The sequence below is a fragment of the Oryzias latipes genome, chromosome 23 (assembly GCF_002234675.1).
Source record: "Oryzias latipes chromosome 23, ASM223467v1".
NCBI classification, from domain to species: Eukaryota; Metazoa; Chordata; class Actinopteri; order Beloniformes; family Adrianichthyidae; genus Oryzias; species Oryzias latipes.
The window spans coordinates 17,264,363-17,288,273 of NC_019881.2; the positions used below are offsets into that span (position 1 = coordinate 17,264,363).

Genomic DNA, 23,911 nt, shown 5'->3' on the forward strand with positions numbered 1-23,911 from the left:
AATGTGATTTCCTGGAGGTTAAAACAACTGACATAAAGAATTTTTATTAGCTTCTACACAAATATGTCATCTCTGTGCTATTTAATCAAAGATGATGAAACTGCCACCACTTCAGGCTGCCAGGCTTCACTTTTCCCACTAGATCCCAGTCAACATTATATTCTCCATTAATTTTTTATGATACCTTAGTAAAAACAGACAAAAAAAAAAAAACAGTATGTAGAAAATCCCGATCACAGATCTTGGATGCAACCAATTTGGGTCAGAGTTCAATATTAATCTTTATACAGTGGTGGTTACTAGATTAATATGATCATGTATTATTGATGATAATCAATGATTTCGATTCATATGTTTACGGAAATTATCTGAAAGTGTTTTATGAGGAAAATCAATAAGTGATCCATTTGTTACTTGATAAATAATCAGACACAGACCGTTGTAGGTACTGTAACCATTGGGCCTGCAATAACCATTCGGGGTCCTTTCGGCTGAGGACGTCACACTACGGTAGCCCCACTTGGACAAACTACATAGCGTCCGCATCTGCTCGGTCTTTACATATTTTCATTTCACGTTTCCTTTTGTAACATAAAGTTCTTTTCCCTCTTAAGTTGTGTCTGACATTATTCTTTTTGATTTTTATAGAGATTTTGCCACAAACCACTTTGTAAAAAGATCTGTGGCTGTTGGAATGAACCAGCTGCTCCACACAAGAGAACCGTGTCTCTGAGCAGAGCAGCTGGAGTCTCGTAGCTTCATGTTTGCAGGCAGGGAAGGTTCTTTGTTATAGTGTTCGGTCCGGATTAGGGTTCAGACCGCAGTCCATTCTGCTGCAAATGCACTTAATAATAATCATAACAATAATAAAAGCATGTTTAGAAGATAATCTCGCTCTGTGTCGGAGCTCTGTTTGTTTACTATGGACTTCATAATATCTTCTTCTATGGTAGTATCGTAATTTGTCCAGACCACTCACTATCTGATACGTCATCGGACCAACGGAGAGTCAATCACATAATGTGACGTCAGCACTAGTCCCAGGACCCCTAACGGTTATTGCAGGCTGAATACTCTTGGTATCTACACCGGATTATGGCGACTGTGCACATATCTATAAAAGAAATAACTAAATTGGGGTGGGATTACATAAACTTGCTTCTTCCCAGTCCCTGTTAAGTAGCAAATCAAACTTGGCTTTCATTAATGATCATTATATTTGATTAATCTAATGTGACATGTGAGTGTACTGTATGCATTACTACCAAAAAGTCATTTAGAATTATGGATAATTACACTGTCAAGATGGCATTACCTTCAGACATCTTCATATTCTAGTTAATTACTTTATATTTTTTAAAATTATATTTCTGCACTTTGATTTTTTTTTGCAGTATTCAATCATTTTTAATGTGAGAAATAAGTCAATAAAATCAAGTCTCCTCAGGTGCAACAAAAAACAGATATTTTTTTATAAACTATGCAGTGATGATGCTAAAAATGTGCAAGAATAAAATGAAAACATTGAGTCAGAATTAAAAGAAATGCTCGTTTCAACTCAGATTTTCCATGATAACACTGAAAACTATTTAAATTTAATTAAAAACTGAATGGAACCGGGGCAAGGTGTAGTTCACCTAATAATCTGTAGATAGCTCAAAGGTAAGACAGTCCAGATTCTAAGTGGGACCAAAAACTCTTTGGCTGCAAAAGCTGTTTTGACTTTTGTGTTTAACATAGGTTTTCATTAATTTTAGGCAATTCTTTTCTACTTTAAATTCTGGATGGCAGAAATTCCACAGGATCTAACAATTATGTAGCCTAAACTAACTCGCTTTCTATTGGTCCATTGTAAACCGATGGACGATATGACCACACCCCTTTGTTCATATCTTTTATAGTCGGTCTTAGGTGGAGTAACCTAGCTTTTGTCTTTTTTTATGGATTTATTTTCCAGCATACCTGTATTATTTAATGAAAGCAGCTTTTCCCACTTAGGGTTTTAACAAAATAAAAGTACTTGGCAAAACCCTGGCTTCACAGCCTGATCTGAATTTTTCTTATCAAATTCTTTAACAGTTCATGGAGATTTGAAGAGATTATTTACTAGAAGTGTGATCGGGCAACACAAACAGACATAAATTAGCACTAGAGGGAGAAACAACTGCCAGAGGAGAGAGGCAGAGAGATTGGTGCCAGTTTGTGTGAATGTGTTTGCATGCGTGTGGGGGCGGATGCTGCAATGTTCAATAATGCATCAGGTGCCCTACAACCCATTTATTAGTCTGTGTGTGTGTGTGTGCATTCACCTGTGGGCGGATGACTCTCTCAATGTTTTTCAGTGCTGTGTCTGGGGAAGGGGGCGAGCAATCAGGTGTGGGCCCTGTTGAGCTGTTGTCATGGTTACTGTGCTCCCCCTCACTCACCGCTCCATGGGACAAGTGACCTTGGAGAGAAAGAAAATAGTGAGAGACAGGTACAGAAATCACACATTTTGTAGGTATTTTGTTGATTATATCATATGTATAATTTAGACTAACACAGATTATTGTTGTATTAGGTAGAGATGTTGTTTCTCTTTCAGCTTTTCCCATCAGGGGTCGCCACAGCGAACGAGTCGCATGGTAAACTTGGCAATGTTTTACGCCGGATGCCCTTCCTGACGCAACCCTCTCAAAGCAACCGGGCTTGGGACCGGCACAGAAGTAGAGATGTGTTGCTTTAATCAATAACGCCTCTTGATTTAAAATAACTCAGTAATTAGTTTCTGTCACAGGAATTTCCTTTGGTTTAAAGAAAAATGATCAAACCTTTGCACAAAATTTTATCGTAAACTTAACTTGTTTTGTTTGCATTTAAAAAGCAATTCCACCAAAGTTGTCACACAATTTTTTAAAAGAGTATATTTTCGGTTTGTTAGATTTCTGTACTGTAAATATTTTCTAAATACAGCTAAATATTTTAAAGACACACTCCACTGACTGACCTTCATTTCTTAAAGTAATGATGGCCACTCGTTTTTTTTGTACTTAGCTGCTTTTTTCTTGCCATAACACGAATTCTAACCGTCTATTCAGTAGTACAATCAGCTGTGTATCCACCTGACTTCTGCACAACACAACTGATGGTCCCAAACCCATTTATAAAGCAAGAAATCACACTTGTTAAACTTGACAGGACACACCTGTGAAGTGAAAAACATTTCAGGTGACTACCTCTTGAAGCTCATCAAGAAAATGCCAAGAGTGTGCAAAGCAGTAATCAAATCAAAAGCTGGCTCCAACGAAGAACCTACAACATGACATAATTTCAGTAGTTTCATTTTTTTTTGTTACGTATATAATTCCACATGAATTAATTCATAGTTTTGATGCCTTCAGTGTGACTCTACAATTTTCATAGCCGTGAAAATAAAGAAAACTCTTTGAATGAGAAGGTGTGTCCAAACTTTTATTTATTTGCTTGTTTTGTTGTATTTTGAGGACCCCCTTGAAAACGAGATGATACATCTCAAGGGGCTTATCCTCTAAACAAATAAATTGAAATATTTTGGTCTCTACTGTAGCTAAACGGGGAGGTAATTTCCCCAGTGTCAGACCATTAAACAAATAAGAAAACGTGGAAGACGGGGACAAAATTGACTGAATTCAATTTTAGAGGAGCACATTAATCTTAATCAAGTGGAGGAGATGACACACTGACCAACACACCTCTGCACAAAACACTGTCATCAGAGGTGACACGCCAACACACACGCCAGGCTTTGTGTGCCGCCTGCCTACAGGATCCAATGAGGCACCAGGAAAAACAAGTGTGAGACACAACCAAGGCTGCAAACAAACACACACACCGCTTCCCGTTCAGTCTTCTTAATTGCATTTAAATTATCATATGGTAAATGGCGTATACTTAAATAGCGCTTTTCTACCTTCAAGGCCCATAGCGCTTTGCAGTCACAGACCCATTCACCCAGTCACACACACATTCACTCACTGGTGGCGCCAACCTCCCACCAGAGGCAAGGTGGGGTTCAGTGTCTTGCCCAGGGACACAGTGACTCATGGGCGTGCAAGGCGGGAATCGAAACTGCAATTTTACAATCATGGGTCGATCACCCTATCGCTGCACCACGGCCGCCCCATATATCAAGATATGTGTGGTAACGTTCTCCTAATCAATGTTGTGTTTCTAATAATAAATACTGGTAAGTGTATCTAGCAAAATGGCAAGCAAAAAAGAAAGTACAGAAGCCGAAAACAGCCTGCCCTCCATTTTTTTTGACCGTTTTATCGCAATATTAAGACCGTCTTGTTATCTCGTTATCACGAGAAAACAAATTTCGTTAAATGAAGGAGTTAAAGAAGAATATACTGTAGCATTGCTCTCTTTCCCACACTCAGGAAGTTTCCGTTTTATGTCCCTTTTTGTGGTTGCTGTAGGCAGTACCCAACACTGAACGGCTTTCACCGACAGCAACAGAAACGTTGACGAATGATGGCCGCAAGAAACACTGATAAACTACGTATATCATGCATGTATCACGAAACACTGAAATTTCAAACATGGAAAATGCGCAAACTGTACGTAGTGGCTGTGTGACACGGCCGTAAAGAAAGTGTTTCTATGCAATGTTTCCTTGTTTTTTTCCATTTAAGCTGATTAATAAACATAATTTTCCTCTAAAACAATAGAAAAGCAAAAACATCAACTTCTACCCTAACATTTCAATTGTTTCCATTTTTATTTTCATCAGTCCGACTGCTGACAGAGACCCTGACGCAAATGCAGCTTTAGTCATGTGGGGACAGTTTCACAGCACACTGCCAGGTGCATTAAACATGTGTCTGGACCTTTATGTGTGGGAACAATCAGACCCACTTATTTAAGAAGCTCCAACTATAAAAATGCAAACACAAACAAAGGAATATAAACACAGAACTGCCTGCAGTTTTTTCAATGACGAATGTGGACATAAACAAATAAAAAAACTGCAATAATGAGGAGGAACAGGAACAATAACACAGAGAAGATAAATTCTTCTGGAGATAAAAGTAAATGTTATTCTTCATGTATACATTTTCCATTTTGAGTCAATGTACCAGTGAAAAAGGCATTTTTTAAAATACTGTAGACTGTTTTTAGAGAGCTGATATTTTTTGTTGGACAAAATTGACAAATTATTTACCCACAAGTGTCTGACTGACTGAAATTGACTGAACTTAATTCGACCATGAGAGAGTGTAAACTTTTAAAAATAAAATCTGCCAGTGTTTTTCCACCCATTGCCTAAAACTTGCAGTTCTCCATGGTTATAAAATAAACCAAAAAACGTCATTACAATTCTCACCACAGAAAAAAAGGAAAAAAACATTGTTTGACACTCTTGCCTCACACAAAGCCAGGCTTCCACCAGGCACAGACTGAACATGAAAAAAGCAGAAAAAACACTTCTTCTGTGGTTCCACGGATGTGCCTCCAAAGTGGAACCCTCCCCAGTGTAACTTGACCTATTTTAAAGATTTCATGAGAGTATCTTTGAATCTCACTGGGAAATGTGTGTTAAAAGAAAAAACAAACAAATAGGAACTTTGCCAGAACAGACTATGTGCATGAGGGAAAATCCTGCATCTAATAAATTGAAATGTTTTTTTGAAATAAAATTCATATTTTATACAATGTTTGAAGTATTATCTCGAGTTCTAAAAAATATGCCAACTTTAATACAACTTTTCCAGTTTTTTATGCTGTCAGATTCTATCCCAAAGCATCTCTTCTGCGACTCTCTGGGGGGATAAAAACAAAACAATACAAAAAAATGAATTCATAGCGGATCACTCCAGGAAGCTTTTGAGACATTCTCTCATGGCCAGAAATGGCGCTCTGACTAGCACGATTTTGGTTTTCAAGCAGAAATGCTTCCGTCACCCTCAAATGCTTCTCAACTCTATGAATGCACGCGCTAACTAATAATTTTTTATTTTTGCAAACCAGAAAGCATGGTTCTGCATAATCGAAACACTTGTTTTCCTTTTTCTGGAGATTGCTGCAAAACACAATGGCTGAAAAGTAAATGAAATCTTTTTTTAAATCGTTTTTAAGACAAAACAACAGCACAACTATACTGAGTGAACTAGTTTTAGAGTTGGACTAAATCACACTTGAAAAAGTGAGAAACTAAAACTCTATAAAGGATTCAATAGGCAAAAATGTTCCAAGAAAATTGAAGGTGAGCAAATTTACCTTTTGAATGTGGGAGTCAGAGATTGCATAAACTGCTCTCTGTTTAGGTTTCCTCTGGCTGGCAAAGAAGACAACATTTTATTGTTTTTCTTTAAACAAGTCAATGGACCTCAACCCTTTTAATGCAAAAGCCCTGGAGCCCCTATAGGCTGCTATTAGCTACACTCATCCTGCAACGCCGGCCAAAGTGGGATTAATGGGGTGAGACGCAAAAACATCCCTCCTCAGAGTGATCTGGTGGTTCAAATGTATGTGAAATAAATAAAAATAGAGGCACGACTTTTAAGTAGAAAACTTCACTATCGGCTCTTGTGATCGGCTCAGTGGCAGTTTATGAAACCCAATATAAGTTGGATGAAGAAGCGTTGACAGAGCAGGAGCAGCTTAGATTTATAAAAGATAAATTATGTTACAGTGTTCCTTCAAAAAGGTTCGCACAAAAAAAGAATGTATGTAAATATTAAACCCAAAAGTGTGATTGCATTGACTTGCACACAATCAAATAAATAACTCCTGTTGTTTCTTGAACTGATTAATATGATGATAATGTTAGGATGCAAAACAATAGATAAATCAATGAAGATTATGCACATGGGATTTTGTATGGATGCTTTATTTAGATTTTCGGCTTTGCAAAGGGATATTCCTCCCCTTTGCAAACTATAAACTCTCAAGTGCTGATCTAAAGTCAGACTTGGATGACTACAGGTACAGTTGTGAACAAAGAGGAACTTCCTGAAATCTCCTGGGTTGGGTCTACTCACTACTTGGTGCACTATTTAGGGCGTTTGTCATTTTTGCAGGGTGTCTGAATCTACAATTCCAAAATCCAGCACTGTAGAAATTTGAGCAACTTTATTATCAGTGTCCTCTTAACATTGGACAGGCGGTTATTATTATTTTTTATTATCATTACTATTATGGCGTGTGGGAACACATGACACAGTAAAGTCTCTTGGTTTTTGTCTGTTAAATGCAGATTTCTTCTATTTTGAAGTTGAAGGCTATTCTTCTGTTTCTTCCCTGAAACTTTCCAAATATGTTTTGTTTTTTCTTAGTTCTGCTAGCTTGGGAGTTTCAATTTAGTTTCAATTTAGCCAAAAATGAATCAGATGTGGTGAGGAGAATCCAGTAGTTTTCCAAAATAAAACCTCCCTTCAGAATCAGATTATAGATAAAATGTAAATACCGGTAATGTAGGTGTGGTTTTTTTTGTCTGCCACCAACGCGACTGAAAAGAATAAGTCATCAAAAGTCCAAGAAGATGAATGTCTAAACTCACTGAGCTTAGATTCATGCAAACCAGAATAACTCAAACAAAAAACATGACTGTTGTTTGTATCAAGGCACGGAAATCCTTAGAGGTTTTACAACAAAGAAGAAGCTTTTGATCAAAAACCTTTTAGCTTTCTGTCTGAAGGAGTGTTGAGCTTATCAATTCAATGCCATTCCTTCCCTCAGCCTTTTGACTATTATATAACACTTTACCATAAAGTTCCACCTTCAAAAGCTGAAGTTGCTGGTTTTTCAAGTGTGTTTGTGTTTAAGTGTGTTTCATGAAATCACCAGCTTCACACGACGCTGTTAGCATTTCTGGTAATGACTTTTATTTTTAATTATGCTAAAGAAAAACTTCCAAAACGCTGAAGTATCCAAGTGAGTATTTGATGTACCGGTACAAGACATCTTAGGGAGGTGGCACAACAGATTCCCTAATGGAAAACAAACCTATTACAACAATAATTCCTCTTACTTAATTTGGAAATGGAGTGTCAACGCCCCTTGGGTTAAAGGATTATATATTTAAATCTGTACTGAGTGTACTTTGCAGAATAAGGAACTTAATTCCGCCTCCTTCCTGTCAGAAACAGCAGGAGAACATGTGCTGCAATGGGATTTGATATTCCAATGAATGCAACAGCTGAGTGAGACGCAGTGGTGAGGTGGCAGGAAGTAAGATAACTAAGAAGTCAGAACATGAAATGCAGGAAATAGTTTTCAGAGGCAGTTCCAGTGACAGCGGGTCCCAGCTGCATCTGTGACTGCGAGGCTGAGTGACAGTCAGCAGATGGAATTTGATAAAGCTGTCCTGATTGTTTGAGGCTGTGTGGTGCAATATAGTGTGACCATCTGCACAACTGAGACACTGCAGCAGCTCATACCTGCAGAGGAGAGGAGCATCTCTTACAATTTTGAGAACGTCTCTTCTTTAACAGACTAAAATTATTTTTCCAGTAAAATCTACCCTTGTAAAACTGATTTTTTGACTTTGACCATAATGAAGCTCATCTTCTTATTACACAAAAATAGATCCAAAAAGAGCTTCCTGTTTAAAGGGTCAACTGCCCCTCAAATTGATCAGGACATGTCCAGACCTAAATGAACTGTCACCATTTTGATGATGTGAAGCATTAGTTTGTTATCTTGATGCCAAGTTGAACAGACACTATTAAACAACCTTTAAGGAGCAAGTGTTGCTGTTCATCAGTCAGGACAGAGCTTTAAAATATTTTCCAACCAACTTTGACTCTATTTAGGCCTAAAATATATATCTTAAAGACAGAAAGCATTTGGAACAATTGCCAATCTCCCAAAGAATGATCATCCGAGCAGATTTACTGCAGTCAGACGAGGTCGGTTCAAAGATCAACAAAGCTTCTTTTGGAAATACTTTCAAAAGACAGTTTAAAGTGAGCTAAAGTAAACAAAAATGCATATAATCACAAAAAGAGGCAAAAGTCGCCCTTTAAATAGAGCATCACGCTTTAAAAAAAACAGCATTTCATCATAAAAGAGAAAGTTAGGACATGCAGATATGAAGAAGATCAGAAACCAGAGTCTTCTGAAGGTGATGTGAGGCCAAGTAATGCTCAGGTTGAATTAGACTCACTTTTATCATTTTTCATTCTTTTTTACACAAGAAGTTATATTCATTCCAGTAATTTTCTAAAGCTACATCCACACCAGGCATGTGCAAAATGTGCATTCTTGAATGTGCGTTTAGCCTTTAGTGTTCACACTGGACAAGGAGGGAGGGGCTTCTCCTTCTTCTTCTACTGTTTACCAGCGCATGTCCACCGCCTGAAGTTAGTAGAGGCTTGATGCAAAATGTGTAACTTTAACTTTTAGTATGTGGAGACAGAAAACAGTCGTAGAAATGTGCGTAGCTTCATGTGAATGCCAAGGTTTTCAACATGGAAGCCCAAAATGTGCAAATGTGTTTTTTAGGGCGATGTGAACAGACGGAGAAACTTATGGTGTCAAAGTTAACATTTTTTCACAACATTGCAGTATTTCTGCTAAACTCTTTGCTTTTATTCGAAATTAGATTTGTCTTGGTCAATATTTCCAAAACAAAAAAATACAAATTAAAAACTGACATGAATATTTACACTTTAGCAACCACACAAAATGTAAATATAGATCGTTTTATATAATTGACTGAAATTTTAGCACATATTTGGTTTCTAATGCTCAAAAAAGTTTTTTTCAATTAATCAAGTTGACACAAAGAGGAAACTGCTTCTTCAAATTGCAAAGCGTTAGTGGCACATGCCTTTACATATATGAAAAATAAAATCTCAAAAATATTTTTAACATGTAGTAGTTGGCATATATGGTAATTAATAACATATATGGGACATACATGACATTGGGAGAAATGCATATAATCTTAATTAGCCTTTTTTTAAATTCCACATTATGACAGCCCAGCTCATGCATGAATATTCATAGTTGCCTCTTGATAATAATAAACAAAGAAGCTTCAATTGTATTTAGTAGAGCTGCACATGTTCAGGTCAAATGCAGACCATTCTTCCAGGTTTAAACTCATTAAATCCGTCTAAATGCTCCCCAAGAGATGCTGTGACATGCTGTGTTATCCCACATACTCAAGGAAAAAGAATCTCCAGGACGAGAGTCAGTCCTACGTGGAGCTTTTTTTCCATCATTCTTCCTGCATGGATATTTAATGACATTACTATACAAATGTGTAGAAAAAAGTCCCTCATTATCTACAATAAAGCTGTTTAAACCGGTAAGCAATTCTTTTTTATGTCCAGCAGAAAAAAAACTTTTTTTTGCCAACTAATTCAGAGTTTCTCTGCTTTTCCTCCTTTTCTAACATCTAAAACTTTCTTCCACATGTCCCTTCATCCTATATTTACTGATCCAGAGGAGGATAAAGGGATTCTGACTCACAGTCATGTCCAATTTACCCGACATGTGAGTGAACTAAGAGCAGGAATCCAGGATTTTACCTCCTGCTGTGCAACAGATTCCCATGAAGTCTTCAACTTCATCAGCTGAATGTGTGATCTGCCCCCTCTGAGTCTCTTCTCCTTCACCTGGCAGCCTGAAAGTGTTCAATTCATTAAAAAAAGGCCATTTAAGGACTTCTGCCTCACCTCCCAGCCTCTTTCTGTCTCATTTGGTCAGATAACAACTGAGGAGAAACACTCACACGGCTCGCTCAATGATGTGAGCGAGCCGTGTGAGTTGCAACTCCGAGAAGATACACACAACCCTTTCTGTCTGCCACCCTCTTCTCAGTTTGTGGGGGGGTGGGAGGAGTGAAAGAGAGGGGTGTCACTAGCAAGACAGTTCCCATGGTAACATACAGGTGACTCACAAGCTGGTGATGCAGTTGCTCTGACAACCTGCAGTGTGTAGCTTGGCTATTGGATCTCAATAAAAAACAGAACAATGCATTGTGGGTGCCAAAGTGTTAAACACACCAAACTGATGATGAGGCTACAAAGTCCACAGAGAGTCAGCGGCCGGAGCTCTGGGTCATCAGAACTTTGACTTAAAGATGAGCAATAACGCAAGATGGACATTTCCAAAGAGCAAAAAAAGCCTAAACAAAGCAGAATGTATTCATTCAGTAATGCTGGTAAAAGTTACCGCAATTGTCACTCTATCCTTGAACCACAAAAGCTTGAAAATATGATTTATGCTCCAGTATTTCAAGCTGATATTAACCCTACAAGTTGGAAACACAACTTTGCAGAGAGATAAAAGCCTATGGTGACTTTTTGCCAAATCTTCTCACATTAACGTCCCACTCCAAAAATCTTTGGATCTATTGTCCAAGCGTCCCCAGTGGTCTCAAATTCTCATCCGACTGTACCAACTAAACCAACCTAGCATTACTGGTGTAAGTAAACCTTGACTCATTTTCCATCATCCGTTGCGTTAACACTCTCCCGCTAGCTTACAGCCCCTCACATCCTCAACCTAACAGTAGTGCTGCAACAAAAATGGAGAGCAATATTGGAGCTATCCAGCCGTACAGTTTAGATTCCAGCTCAGACGAGAAAAACAAAGACGCACATGGATCTATTTGTTTATAAGTCAACGCATCAGAATGAAGCAGAGCCGGGAGTTTGTAGACCACCGGGTATATTTTCTACATCAAAATATTAGTAAATATAAATAAAATATTAATTTTTCAAACTTTCCTGAGTCTCAACGATTTGAATAAATTTACTTAATATATGTAAATGTATTCAATATATTAAATATGAGTGGGTCTTTAGAATTGTCTGCATAAATTCAGTATTGTTTGTAAAAAGGTCTAGTCTTAAAACTATTGTCCTTGTACCTTTGAATAATACACGCTTACAAATATCATTTATGTTTCCTTTTAAACCTACAAGTTGGAAAAACAAGTTTGCACAGAGCTGAAACTCTATATTTTGCAACTTTTACTAAATCTTTTCACATTAAGGATATAGCTTTGAAGACTCTCTAAAAAAAAGGAGGGTTGTTGGATGAAGAGAGAGACGCAGCTAAATTTGCCACTGATTTTAGAAGGAGACCAAAACAGCAAATGGAAAGCTTTTTAAAGCCTTTAATCTGCAATCATGGATCCCATGCTGATTATGACTTTGCAGTGAATCACAATGAATCTGACTGCTGTGAAAGAAAAAAAAGAAAAGAAAAAAAGCACACAACTAATGTGAACAAGTGTTGCTTTTTGCAGATGAAAAGTTGGAAAGAAAAAAAAACATGAAATGTGCATCCGCACACCAAAAGCTTTTCAGATTTCTGCTGTGAAATTAAAAAAAGCAACAGAACTGAGCTCCTGCACGTAAATTACAACAGGATTAACTAACCTGATTAGTCACACGTTCTATTAAAACAACTGCTGCAACACAACTTTCATGTTTGGTTTAATTATAAGCCTTATAAATAACTCAAATCTTTAGCATGATATCTGTGCCAACGTTTCTGAGGGGAAAAAAGAAGCTCATTAAGTAAAAATGTTGCTTCTACTGTCAATAAAAAAGTAACAGAGGAAGAGAAGCACAACAGAAATTAAGTAATGCAGTGATTCACTGAAAGAACCTGGAGATTTCCGTGACTAGAAAAAGGTTTGATTTCCATCTGAAATTCATTTATACACACTATCCACCTTTGATTGAACACCTGAGCAGAAAATTTTAAAGTATCTCTGTACTCTTAAGCATGCAGGTAAAGTCATCAACACCAAATGTTAAAAAAACGTATTATTTTTATTAATATTACCAGTAACAGAGATCTAAAACTATTTGTCCTACCATTGCGCGAGCAGACGTTGAGATGGTGGTTGATGTCAAGCGACGAGGGCTTTCGGGTGACGGCTGTGGTCACAGACTCATATGGGTTGTCCTCATCTTCAGGCAGGAAAACATCCAGGGATGGAGAGGTGATGATCTCCCCACAGCGTTTAGAGTCCTGGGGAGAAAAAAGAGCAACACAAATAGGAACTATTTCTCTACACAAGCCATGGATCAACCGCCGTTTGTTGTCAAATTTGAATAAGGACGTACATTCATAAGATCCACTATGGCACGTATAACTATATATGCTTCATTAATTTGGAGAGAACACCAATTAGTTACATGGTTATTGTGATCATTTGCAGCCATATGTGCAATTAATCTCTCCTAACAAAAAAAAAGTTTGGACGGTCACGTGAACAAATTTTTGCTTGTATAGAAAGATGCAAAATCGAAGGAAGTTTGCTCAATTTTGTCTATTCAGAGTAGAAAAAAGTCAGAAGTCTTATTTTCTAATTGAGGATTCACTCTGACTTCCTGTTTGAAGCGGAGTAAAAACATAAAGTAATGGATGGCAGGTCAGCTGACAGAGTAACTACTAGTTGGCATCTAACTCCATCTCCACTTATCTCAAATGTAAAATATAAGGTGGCGATAAGAGTAGAGCCAAAATAAAATGTGTCATTAATATATCAGTCAGATATAAATGACTGATATACATGGTTTAGACATCCCCCATCTACAGTGGTGGACAAAATTGTTGGTACCCCTCAGTTAAAGAAAGAAAGTCCACAGTGCTCACTGAAATGACTTGAAACCTTCAAAAGTAACAATAAATGAAAATTTATTGAAAATTAAATAATTCCAAATCAGCCATTACTTTTGAGTTGTTGATTAACAGAATTATTAAAAAAAAAAAACACTAATGAAACATGGCTGGACAAAAATGATGGGACCTCCATAAAAGACTGAGAACTAATTGCCCAGGGGGTCATGATGAACTCAGGTATGTCCTTTAACTGACATCACAGCTGTTTTCAAAGCCATAATCAGTCAGTCTGCCTATTTAAAGGGAGACAAATAGTCACATTACTGTTTGGTGAAAAGGTGTGGACCACACTGAACATGGACAACACCAAGCGAAGGAGAGAATTGTCCCAGGACATTAGAAACAAAATTATAGACAAACATCGTAAAGTTAAAGGCTATAAAACCATCTCTAAGCAGTTTGAATTTCCTGTGACGACAGTGCCACATATTATTCAGAAGTTTAAGACCCACGGGACAGTAGCCAACCTCCCTGGACGTGTCCAGAAGAGGAAAATTGATGACAAATTGAGGAGACGGATAGTTGGAGCTGTATCCAAAGAGCCCAGAACAACCTTCAAAGACATTAAAGGTGAACTCCTAGATCAGGGGTGGGCAATTATTTTAACCCGCGGGCCACATTGGGTTCTAAAATTGGATAGAAGACTAGGAGCAGATGCGTGGAGTGAGAATGATATAACATGGAATGTAGATGAAAATATTTGGATTGAAAATTATATTCTAAAACAGAAATTCTAGAGTTTTTAGTTTAAAACTTTTGTTCCCATTTCAGATCTTTTTTTTTTTATTGTGAAGCCCTTTGGTACCTTCAAGGAGTTGTAAAGTATTATATGAATAAAGTTTCATTCATTCATGATCCTTTTAATAAAAAGGATCATGAATCAAAGGCTGTGAATCAGGAGCAGATGAAAAAATCCCATTTAAAAAAGCTTGTTGTTATTAAATAAAAAAAATTAAAATCCCTGCTCCGCTCCGTTGTGAAGCATCCAGTTGCAGACAAATGTATCCATGAATGTCTTTGTTTTCCTCGTCTGAGCTGGCATCTGGCTCTTAACTGTACGGCTGAGATGCTCCAATATTGCTCCCCATTTTTGTTGCACCGCTAATGCTGGGTTGGGGTTGTGAGGGGCTGTAAGCTAGTAGGGAAGAATGTAAAAAAAGGGATGATGGGAAATGAGCACAGGCTAACTTACGAGCCAACAGTCCTGCCCACAACTCAGAGGTAAATTTCCAATGAACTCCTGCTGCTCTGCTGAAACTTTGTCCTAGAAAATGATAGTTAAAAAAAATGTAAGCTAAAAACGGCATAATATTAATTAAAAGACCACTGAGAACAATATTAAAAGAGATCAAAAGATGACCAAAGTGGGACTTTAAGACTTGAAATAGATGTCCGTCCGTCTGTCTGTGTGTCTGTGTGTGTGTGTTTGGGGCGAGTGTGTGGAGGGTGGGAACAAAGTTTTAAAAGAAACAAACTGAGATACATTGCCCCAATTCCCTGAGACACAAGCCACAACAAAACTATCAAAACAGCGTATTGTGTCTCCCGAGAGAAAATCCTCTCACAACTCAGGTTTTTTCCACTGGAGTCCAAACAAGATCACTCCCAACAGCTTAAGATCTCCGTTGGTGTTCCTAAATTGTAAGAAATAAAAAATGTAGTTCACTAATACGTTTAAATTAAGGTTTTGGGACTAAGACAATAAATATACTGTGGCTGTTCAATAAAGGAAACATGGAAGTGTTTTAGTTTCTGAATCAAAACAAAAAGTTTAACATTTTATCTATCTTACAAAAAAAAAAAAAGTGGTAACTAAACAAAAAACCTGCTGAAAGTTTAAAAATGCCCATTGTTGGTAACACTAATATTCTACCTTTTATATCCGGAACAGTCTTTAAAAGATGGGCTGATAGCGGTTTGAGTGTCATCTGTTATGTGGACAGACCCTTAAATCACTCCATATCTGTAAGAACAGTTCTCATTGCCCCCAAAATGATACGTTTAGATGCCTACAGGTTAAAAATTGCTAAATAAAATTGAATCTTAGCTTGCTAACTAGTCTTAAAATCAAGTTTCACAGAGAAATTAATATATCTGAAATGTATGGAAAACTGATGGCACATGTAGTAGAAAACACTTTACATATCAGTTAATAGAGGGAGCTTGAGAAGGATTCTTTTGACAGTAACTGTCATAAAGGACATAAACTCTGAGAAGAATTTGACTTTACAAAAAATAGATTTCTTCGAACCCCCTTGAGATCTCTTCTGTCTAAAAGTACTAACACAGATAGATTGGGATTGTCCCAAAAAAAGATCATTCTGGGAAAACATTGAAAAGAGGATAAAATATGTCCTTAGGATAGATCTCCCCCTGAATCCTATGATATTTCTTATGGATTTATATGCTTAATATTCACTCACCAAGGATGAATGTTTTATTGCTTTTCATGTGCTCCTGATTCACAACAATTTGAATGAAGAAACACTCAGAAATGCAATTTCAGTCCTACATATATATATGTATATATATATATATATATATATATATGTATATATATATATATATATATATATATATATATATATATATATATATATATATATATATATATATATATATATATATATATATATATATATATATATATATATATATATATATATATATATATATATATATATATATCTTCCCTACTCTATATATATATATATATATCTTCCCTACTCTATATATATATATCTTCCCTACTCTATATATATATATATATATATATATATATATATATATATATATATATATATATATATATATATATATATATATATATATATATATGTCCTCCATCATCAGAAAAATGCAACATGAACATGTTCAAAACACCAAAATATGATTTTCATTGGAGTGGGTCTTTAAGGCAATAAAGTCCTAAAAAAATATATATATATATATATAAATTTCTCAGCAAGAGATTTGGGGAAGTTATTGTTGTATTAAGTGATAAAATGTCAGTTTTCCCTGAAAGGGGTTCTTTTTACAGGCAAAGTTGGTTATCTTAATAAAACAGACTTCTGTCTGAACATTTTATGTTTTCTGAATGCAGATGAATGAATCTGTGGGGAAGAGGTTGAGCCCCACACGATTCAGAGACATCAAAGTCTCTTCACAAATATAAAAAAAAACACAATGAGAGTGATGATATGGGGAATAAAAGACAAGATCCTTTTTTCTGAGTTTGAACCTTTTTCCCAAAACACAACCCTATCTTCATTTGTGGAGTCTTGTGGGCCGTCTGCCCTGAATGTAACCTCCTCGCTCGTGACCTCGTCACCATGTGGCTCCGCGTTGATCCAAAGCATTTCTAAGTTCCTCCATCACTGCCTCCTTTGACCCACCACCCTTTTCCCTCATTCAACACACATCGCTCTTCTTGTCATTATCTGCTACTACATTACCCACACTGCACTATTTCATCAATCATGAACAGAGCACGCTGCTAACAGATAAATCACTTTGGCTGATGGAGAAATCCTTTCTTTGATGATTCTCTTCTGCTGCTCTTGGATTTATTAAAGGCTTTGCCTCCTTTGTTGTTCCCCTCTATCCCTTTCTATCTCCATCAGCACTCAATTAGATTGCCATTACTACCTAATGGTAATCCAGTCGGTCTTCCATGCCGCCTCCCCGCGGATGACTTGAACTCCGGTGACAGTGATGTGAGGTGACAGTGTGGTTAAGGGCACATTTTAACCAACAAGCTGAAGGAGAGACTGGAGGGTGATCAACAAGGGGTCATTAAAGTTGTTGTTACCCATTTGGACGACTAAAATTTCCTATTAGGAACTCAAATCGCAAAGTATTTCCCAATTAGATGTGCAATAAATGTCCTAAAATACTAAACTGCCAAATTCTTGTACAAATGAACAAAAGAAAAAATTTCCAAGTAGTTCCTGCTTTAGGAACTAAAAATGCCACAACAAATGTTAACTTTAACTTAGTCTTAACTACTCTAATTAAAAGCAGCAACTTTCTCTGAAACAAAGTTAAAAGTTCTTGCAACCTGAATTTGCAGCCATAAAACTTTGCCCTAGAGCCACATCTTGAGCAACATGGATGGATTTTCCAAATTTGCACTGAATATTATAATCCTATTTTATAATCCAGCTTCTTTGTCTTTCAGATGTGCCTTTTAGGGGTCACCACAGAGATAATCCAACTATAAAATTTAATCCAACTAAATAATTGATTTTATTAACATAATTTACTAAAACATCATTGGAATCCAAGATGAAAGGAGGAAAAAAAAAACATCTAAGCACTTTAGTTTCATGCACAGCTGTGATGACATTTCTGCTATGCAGACAATTCTTCCTGGTCAGATTTGGCAGGAAATGCATCAGATTGCTTTGTGGCATGAACGTGGAAGAGATTTGCACTTCAAAGCCAAGAACAATAAGCTAAAGCTGCAACGGTTATGGTAAAGGCAAAAAAAAGGGGATTCAGAGAGCGGCAGCAGGAAAACCTTATTTTTTGACCGAAAGCAACAGTTTTAAAACTGTTGATATTTTGGCCCATGGATTATTATGATCCAATGTGAATATGATGCAATAAAATGAAATGCATTTACGTTTTAGGACAGAAATGAGATAAATCATAGGCATTTTAAAGGTATAAAATAATAAAAAGTATAACGAATGAAATCAGTTTGGAGAAGTTCTGGCTGTGCTTGTTCAGAACCAAGATCAAAATACAAACTGTATTCAATACTTTTAAATGCGCTCTATTTTCACCTAATTTCTACTTATACCCTATCACCTTCCATAATCCACATCAGACAGTCATGGTTTCTAGTTCAAATCTTCAGTTTCCTGGCCATTAAAGTGGGAAACTATTTGACACAGAAAACAGACATTATATAAAGAGGTCAGAAAAGCACATGTTGCTCAAAGGACACCAGGATCCGACTCAACACTTACTGTGGAGTTTGGGTCAGCAAATCCCACGGAGATGAGCACGAGACAGCGAGCGGGAAGAGGAAAACGAGTTCGAGTTGAGCAAGGGAAGCAGAGGAAGTGGGAGTGCAGCGAGTTAGGAGTAGGGATTTCCTCACACACACAAATGTAGGAAAAACACCGGAATGGGACGTTAAGATAGACAACATACTCCAACTCTTATGGAGATGGGAGCTAAAAGGACAAAAAAAAAACAGGCGGTTTTCACTACACAGAGCTCCAGAGTGAAACTAATCTCCAGCAGAACAGCCTGAGCCTGAAGATCCTTCCCAAGGAAGGCCAAGTGCACCCGATTCTGAAAATGAAATGAGTTTTGGAGTGTAACAATCCGTTTAGTCACTGTACCTGGCACTTTGATGGTATCCTCGCTCTTTCTGCTCAGCCGTGAAGGGTCAAAAAGCTTAAAAACGTGGAAGAAACGGCTTCATGGGGGTGATATGAGCAGCGCTTCCAACAAACAAACCCCTCAGGGTCTTCTTTCATTTGCCTCCCTCCCTATCTTCCAGGGCAGAGATAGGAGACAGAGAAACTTGTGTCTGAGCCGAACAGGAAGAGAGTGGACAAACAGAGGCCTCCTCTGGCCACTAATTAGCAGGTCGTATGCGGCTCTCGTTTAGCTGCAGGAGCCAGATTAAACGGCTGAGTGTGTGCGAGTGTGTGAGGGGGACCTGCCCATGTGACTGACGGCTTCCATGAAAAAAAATCTTTTGGAATAAATCTGAGATAAAATGCATTTGGCTAAACCACACCGAGTGAAAGACTTACTTTACATTGTGCCAGTGTGTGTTTCCATATGCGAAAGACAGATAACCCGCAGCAGAAAAGGGCTTTGATCCCATCAGACAAAACGTCTTTTTTACACACTCAAAATCCAACAACTCTGCTGCTCCAACGGTCACAATCGGGTCCCTGCGTTCATATCCTGACCACCAGTTCAGAGGGCATCAGACATGAATAGTGGCTATAATTTGCTGGCATTTCCTCATGGAGACTATTTGATTAGATAGAAAAGGGAGGGGTGGACACCACGGAGGACAATAGAGTCTCTGGAGGCTCAAAGCTTTCAAAGAGAAGGGAATGAAACTAGGCCAAAAATGGAAAACGAGGAATTTTGTACAATAATTCCCTTTTCAGATTTTCTAAAAATCTTTAAGGTTCATAAAAATTAGTAAGAGTAACACTCTGATCAGCTTTTGATCTATTCTAAAAGTGTTCCCGGCGGCCTTTTAATTATGATTATGCCGATTTTAGCCATAACAAAAAAACCTGTGTTGTTTTCTAGGACATAGTTTCTGCAGAGTGGCAGTAGTGCCTTGAGAGTTGTAGGTGGTCTCAATGGCATGGAGCAACCATGCCCACCCTTCCCATCCTGTTGTTGAGAGCTCTCTGTTTACATACTTTCCCGCTAGCTTACAGACCCTCAAAACCCCAACCTAACATTACTGGTGCAATTGAAATGGCGCAAAATACTGGAGCTATCCAGTTTTGATCCAGATGTCAGCTTGGATGAAGAAAATGAAGACGGTAACCTTCACAGGTTGTGCAAAAGACCACGAGGCTCGGCAGAGAGAAAAAGTCAGAATGGCAGCAAAATAGCTCACAAATACATGGATTCTGGGGCTCCAACAGTGTCCGTTGCTTTATTAGTGATGACCTTCAACCTTAAAGAGCCCGGATGGAGCTACTGTCTCAAAATATACATCAATAAAACAAAAGCTGCACAACCTGAGTGTCACAACCACCAAAAAAATGGGAGGATTAGCACAAGAAAAGTTGAGTGCACGCCACAGTCCCATGAGGCAAACTGATGACCTCATCATTAAAGGACACCTGAAAGTCCCAGAAGAGCTACTCCACCCCCTTGACCGTTACAAGACGTCCATGGATCTAGTCGTTTACAAGGCGATGCATCACAACGGAGCGAAGCAGAGAGCTTGTTGTCCGCCCAGCGTATTTTTTACATCACAATTACTATCTTTTTCCAACAGGATTTTGTTGTTTGCTGCTGATTCACAACGATTTGAAAAATTGTTATTTAAAGCTTAAAGTCCTTCTCTGATTATCTTTATCAGCAGGAGTTCATTAGAAGTTTGCTTTTTTAATTTGTGGGCGGGACTGTTAGCACATGGCAACCCCACCCTCAACTCCTGTCACCCATTTGTTTACACGCTCTGTTGCTACCTTACAGCCCCTTTCACCCCCAACTTGACAATAATGTTGCGACAAAAATGGCGAGCAATATCTGAGTTATCCAGCTCGGCAGTTTTGAACCAGATTCCAGCTCCAACGAGGAAAACAAAGATGTTCGTGGACCTACTTGTCTACAAGTCGATGCATCAGAATGAAGCGGAGCGGGATGGTTTTGGTTCTTACAGCGTATTTTTATCGTCTCAAACACGATCTTCAAATGGCATTTTGTCGTCTGCGCCTGATTCACAATAATAAAGAAATGCAATTTTAGGCCTAATTTTCTTAATATATGTACTCTACAATGAGGAAAATAGCACAAGAACGTGTCCAAATCAATTTTCGTTGTAGCTCTTTAAGAACTAATGAAGTGAAAAGAAAAAAGTTCATTCATTCATCTTCTTGACCGTTTATTCCCTTTCGGGGTCACGGGGTTGCCGGAGCCTATCCCGGCCACTTGGGCGTAGGCAAGGGATACCCTGGACTGGTCGCCAGTCTGTCGCAGGGTAGAATGTCTTCAATCACACATCCATTCACTCTCACACTCACACCTATGGACATTTTTAGAGTTGCCAATAAACCTATGTAGCATGTTTTTGGACAGTGGGAGGAAGCCGGAGATCCCGGAGAAAACCCACGCATGCACGGGGAGAACATGCAAACTCCACACAGAAAGGTCCCCCGTTGATGTAGTTTATCATGTCCCCCAGCCGGGACTTGAACCGGGGCCTTCTTGCTGTGAGGCAAGAGCGCTAACCACTGCGCCACCGTGCAGCCCCTGAGAAAAAAGTTAGTTTATTGAAAAAAAAAAGACAAAAAGAGAAGAATAGAAAATTAGAAGGTTTAGGTTGGTCAATGCAGTGAGAAGGGACTGGTTTCATTCATTCGATAATTGGATTTTCTTCACTGGCTGGCTAATCTCACAGAAATCAGCTTGCTGAGCCACCCATGGGGCGCTGAAAGTCACTCGTTAGAAAGTAACACCCCACACATTCCCCACAATAGCTGTGGTGCAGAGCAACGCTCAAAGTTCGGCTTCCTCTGGCTCTGCTCTTAATCCCACAAACAGCAACTCAACGGGAAAAGAAAAGAACAACAGCAGCAACCAAACATTTAGAGTTTACCTGCTCGCCACGCGACAATGTGGAAAACGTTTAAGCAGCAATTAGTGGCTATTCATGCAGGCAGCAAGAATTTAACACAAAATAGGATTTTTAGGAAGGCATTTCATCATAAATTTAGCAGTTAAAGTATACTTCTGAAATAAAAGATGCGTGCATTTATAGAAAATATATAATATCAGAAGTGTTTTTATATGAGTTATTTTACCTACAATCAAAAGATACAGCGAATAAATATATAACCACCACCTTCTTTTTCCTGCTTTAAATTATGATAAAAAAAGCAAAAAAGTCAATTTGCCTTAAAAAAAAAAATCAAATAACAGGAAAGATGTAAACAATTAGAAAATTAGAGTAGTTTTATTTTACAACTTTGAACTATTGTTCAAGTCCGGAAATATATCACAAGTCCAAAGAATTAAACTGCAGTTTGGAAATGTGCCTAATAAATATCCAGGGCTTTTTTACCTTCATAAAAGTTATTTTATTTATAATTTTCAAAAATAATTCAGAAATAAATAAATACTTTTGACGGCAACATGTGATAAAGCAACGGTAAAATATAGTGGCATGTATTTAAAAAAGAGTTTTAAACAAGGCAATTTAGCCACAGTTAATATTAGCAAATCAAATATGCTGCTTAACTGGGATGAAACTGTCATACATATATTGTTTATTGATTCTGAAACTTTAGTAAATAAAATAACCTTTCCAAGAATGGAGGGGTTTTGTCAGGAGTTTAGAGGCGGTCACAGGAATGTCCATCATCTTCAGCTTTAAGCCTGATTCTGGGAATCCTTTGAAGCGTTTGGACCTCAGTGACCCACATGGGTCATGTGGAGATCTGATAAACAAGCTTAGGCTGGACCATTTTTCTCCCTCCAAATAAATGCTCAAATAAGTCAACTAGATTAGTTTCTCCACAGCTGCCACCCCAAACATCCCGCAGATTTCTCCCCAAAATTTTTGTTCTAACTTTTAACAATAACTGACTTTTCTCAGTGGTTGACGTTTTGTTAAATATTTGCTGTGGATCTGAGGTTTGACAGGTAATTACTCATAAAATGCAAAAACAAGAACAACAACAAAGAAATGAGTAAAATCTCTTAGATGAAATAACAATACTGTGCATACGTTTTATTTAAAGACCCACTCCAATGAAAATAATATTTTTAATGTGCTCTTATGGCGTTTTTCTCATGATGGAGGATATATAGAGAGTGAATCAAGATCAAAATTGCATTTTGCATTTGCTTGGATTTTTTTTTAATTCTTTTTTTATGTCTCTTTGACAAGTCTGACTACTGTCGAGTTGCAATTCACAAAGAGTCACAAACAATTGTAAAGTTGTGATGTAGAGAAGCAGAAGGGACTTGAGAGTAGCGTGCCAAAGCCGCAGGACAGGCTTCCTTCCATTTCTACGAGAGCTCCGTCTTTTTTCCTGTTTACCTCGAGAACAAGAAGATCTTTCAACTCCAGTGGGAGCGTCACGGCACTCTCTCTCATGCAAAACTGGCAGCATGTAGCCGGGCCAGCGCACACGTTTTAGTGTAAAACTGTCTCGCAGCAGTTTTAGGCCTATGTGGATGTGAGTTGAAGGTTAGTTTGACAGCAAATAGCTGCAGTCCACAGGGTATAAAGCCATTAACAAGCAGCGACTGGAAGCTGGGGCCTGCTTTGTGTCGCACAAGAAAAAAGGGAAGGAGCTGACAGAAAAGGACAAAAAGAAAAATCATTAAAGAGCAAAAAATGAACAAGAAATTAAAGCTTTTGGGTGTTTGGAGAGCTGCTAGAATTTATATGAATTAACCTTTTCTTTATTGTGAAACATTTGAAGCTTATGATTGTCATTTTCAAATGCTTTGGATTATTTAAGATAACTAAAAAAAACATCTATTACACAAAAGGCAGGCCCAAAAGATATTAATCCTGTAAAACCATTAATATCATATTTGATGCACAAATGTCTGAGAG

General features: G+C 37.8%; 1 protein-coding gene across 10 annotated transcripts in view; it reads right to left on the bottom strand.

The window, feature by feature from the left end:
- The window catches only part of anks1b (ankyrin repeat and sterile alpha motif domain containing 1B), a 205,723-nt gene that overhangs the window by 78,193 nt on the left and 103,619 nt on the right, over nt 1-23,911 (bottom strand). For all 10 annotated transcript variants that reach the window (XM_023952556.1, XM_023952554.1, XM_023952555.1 and 7 more), the window contains 2 exons: nt 12,807-12,963; nt 2,310-2,446 (listed from right to left, as the gene is read on the bottom strand). In XM_023952556.1, the coding sequence (XP_023808324.1) occupies nt 2,310-2,446; nt 12,807-12,963 (294 nt within the window). The remainder of the gene's footprint in view (nt 1-2,309; nt 2,447-12,806; nt 12,964-23,911) is intronic.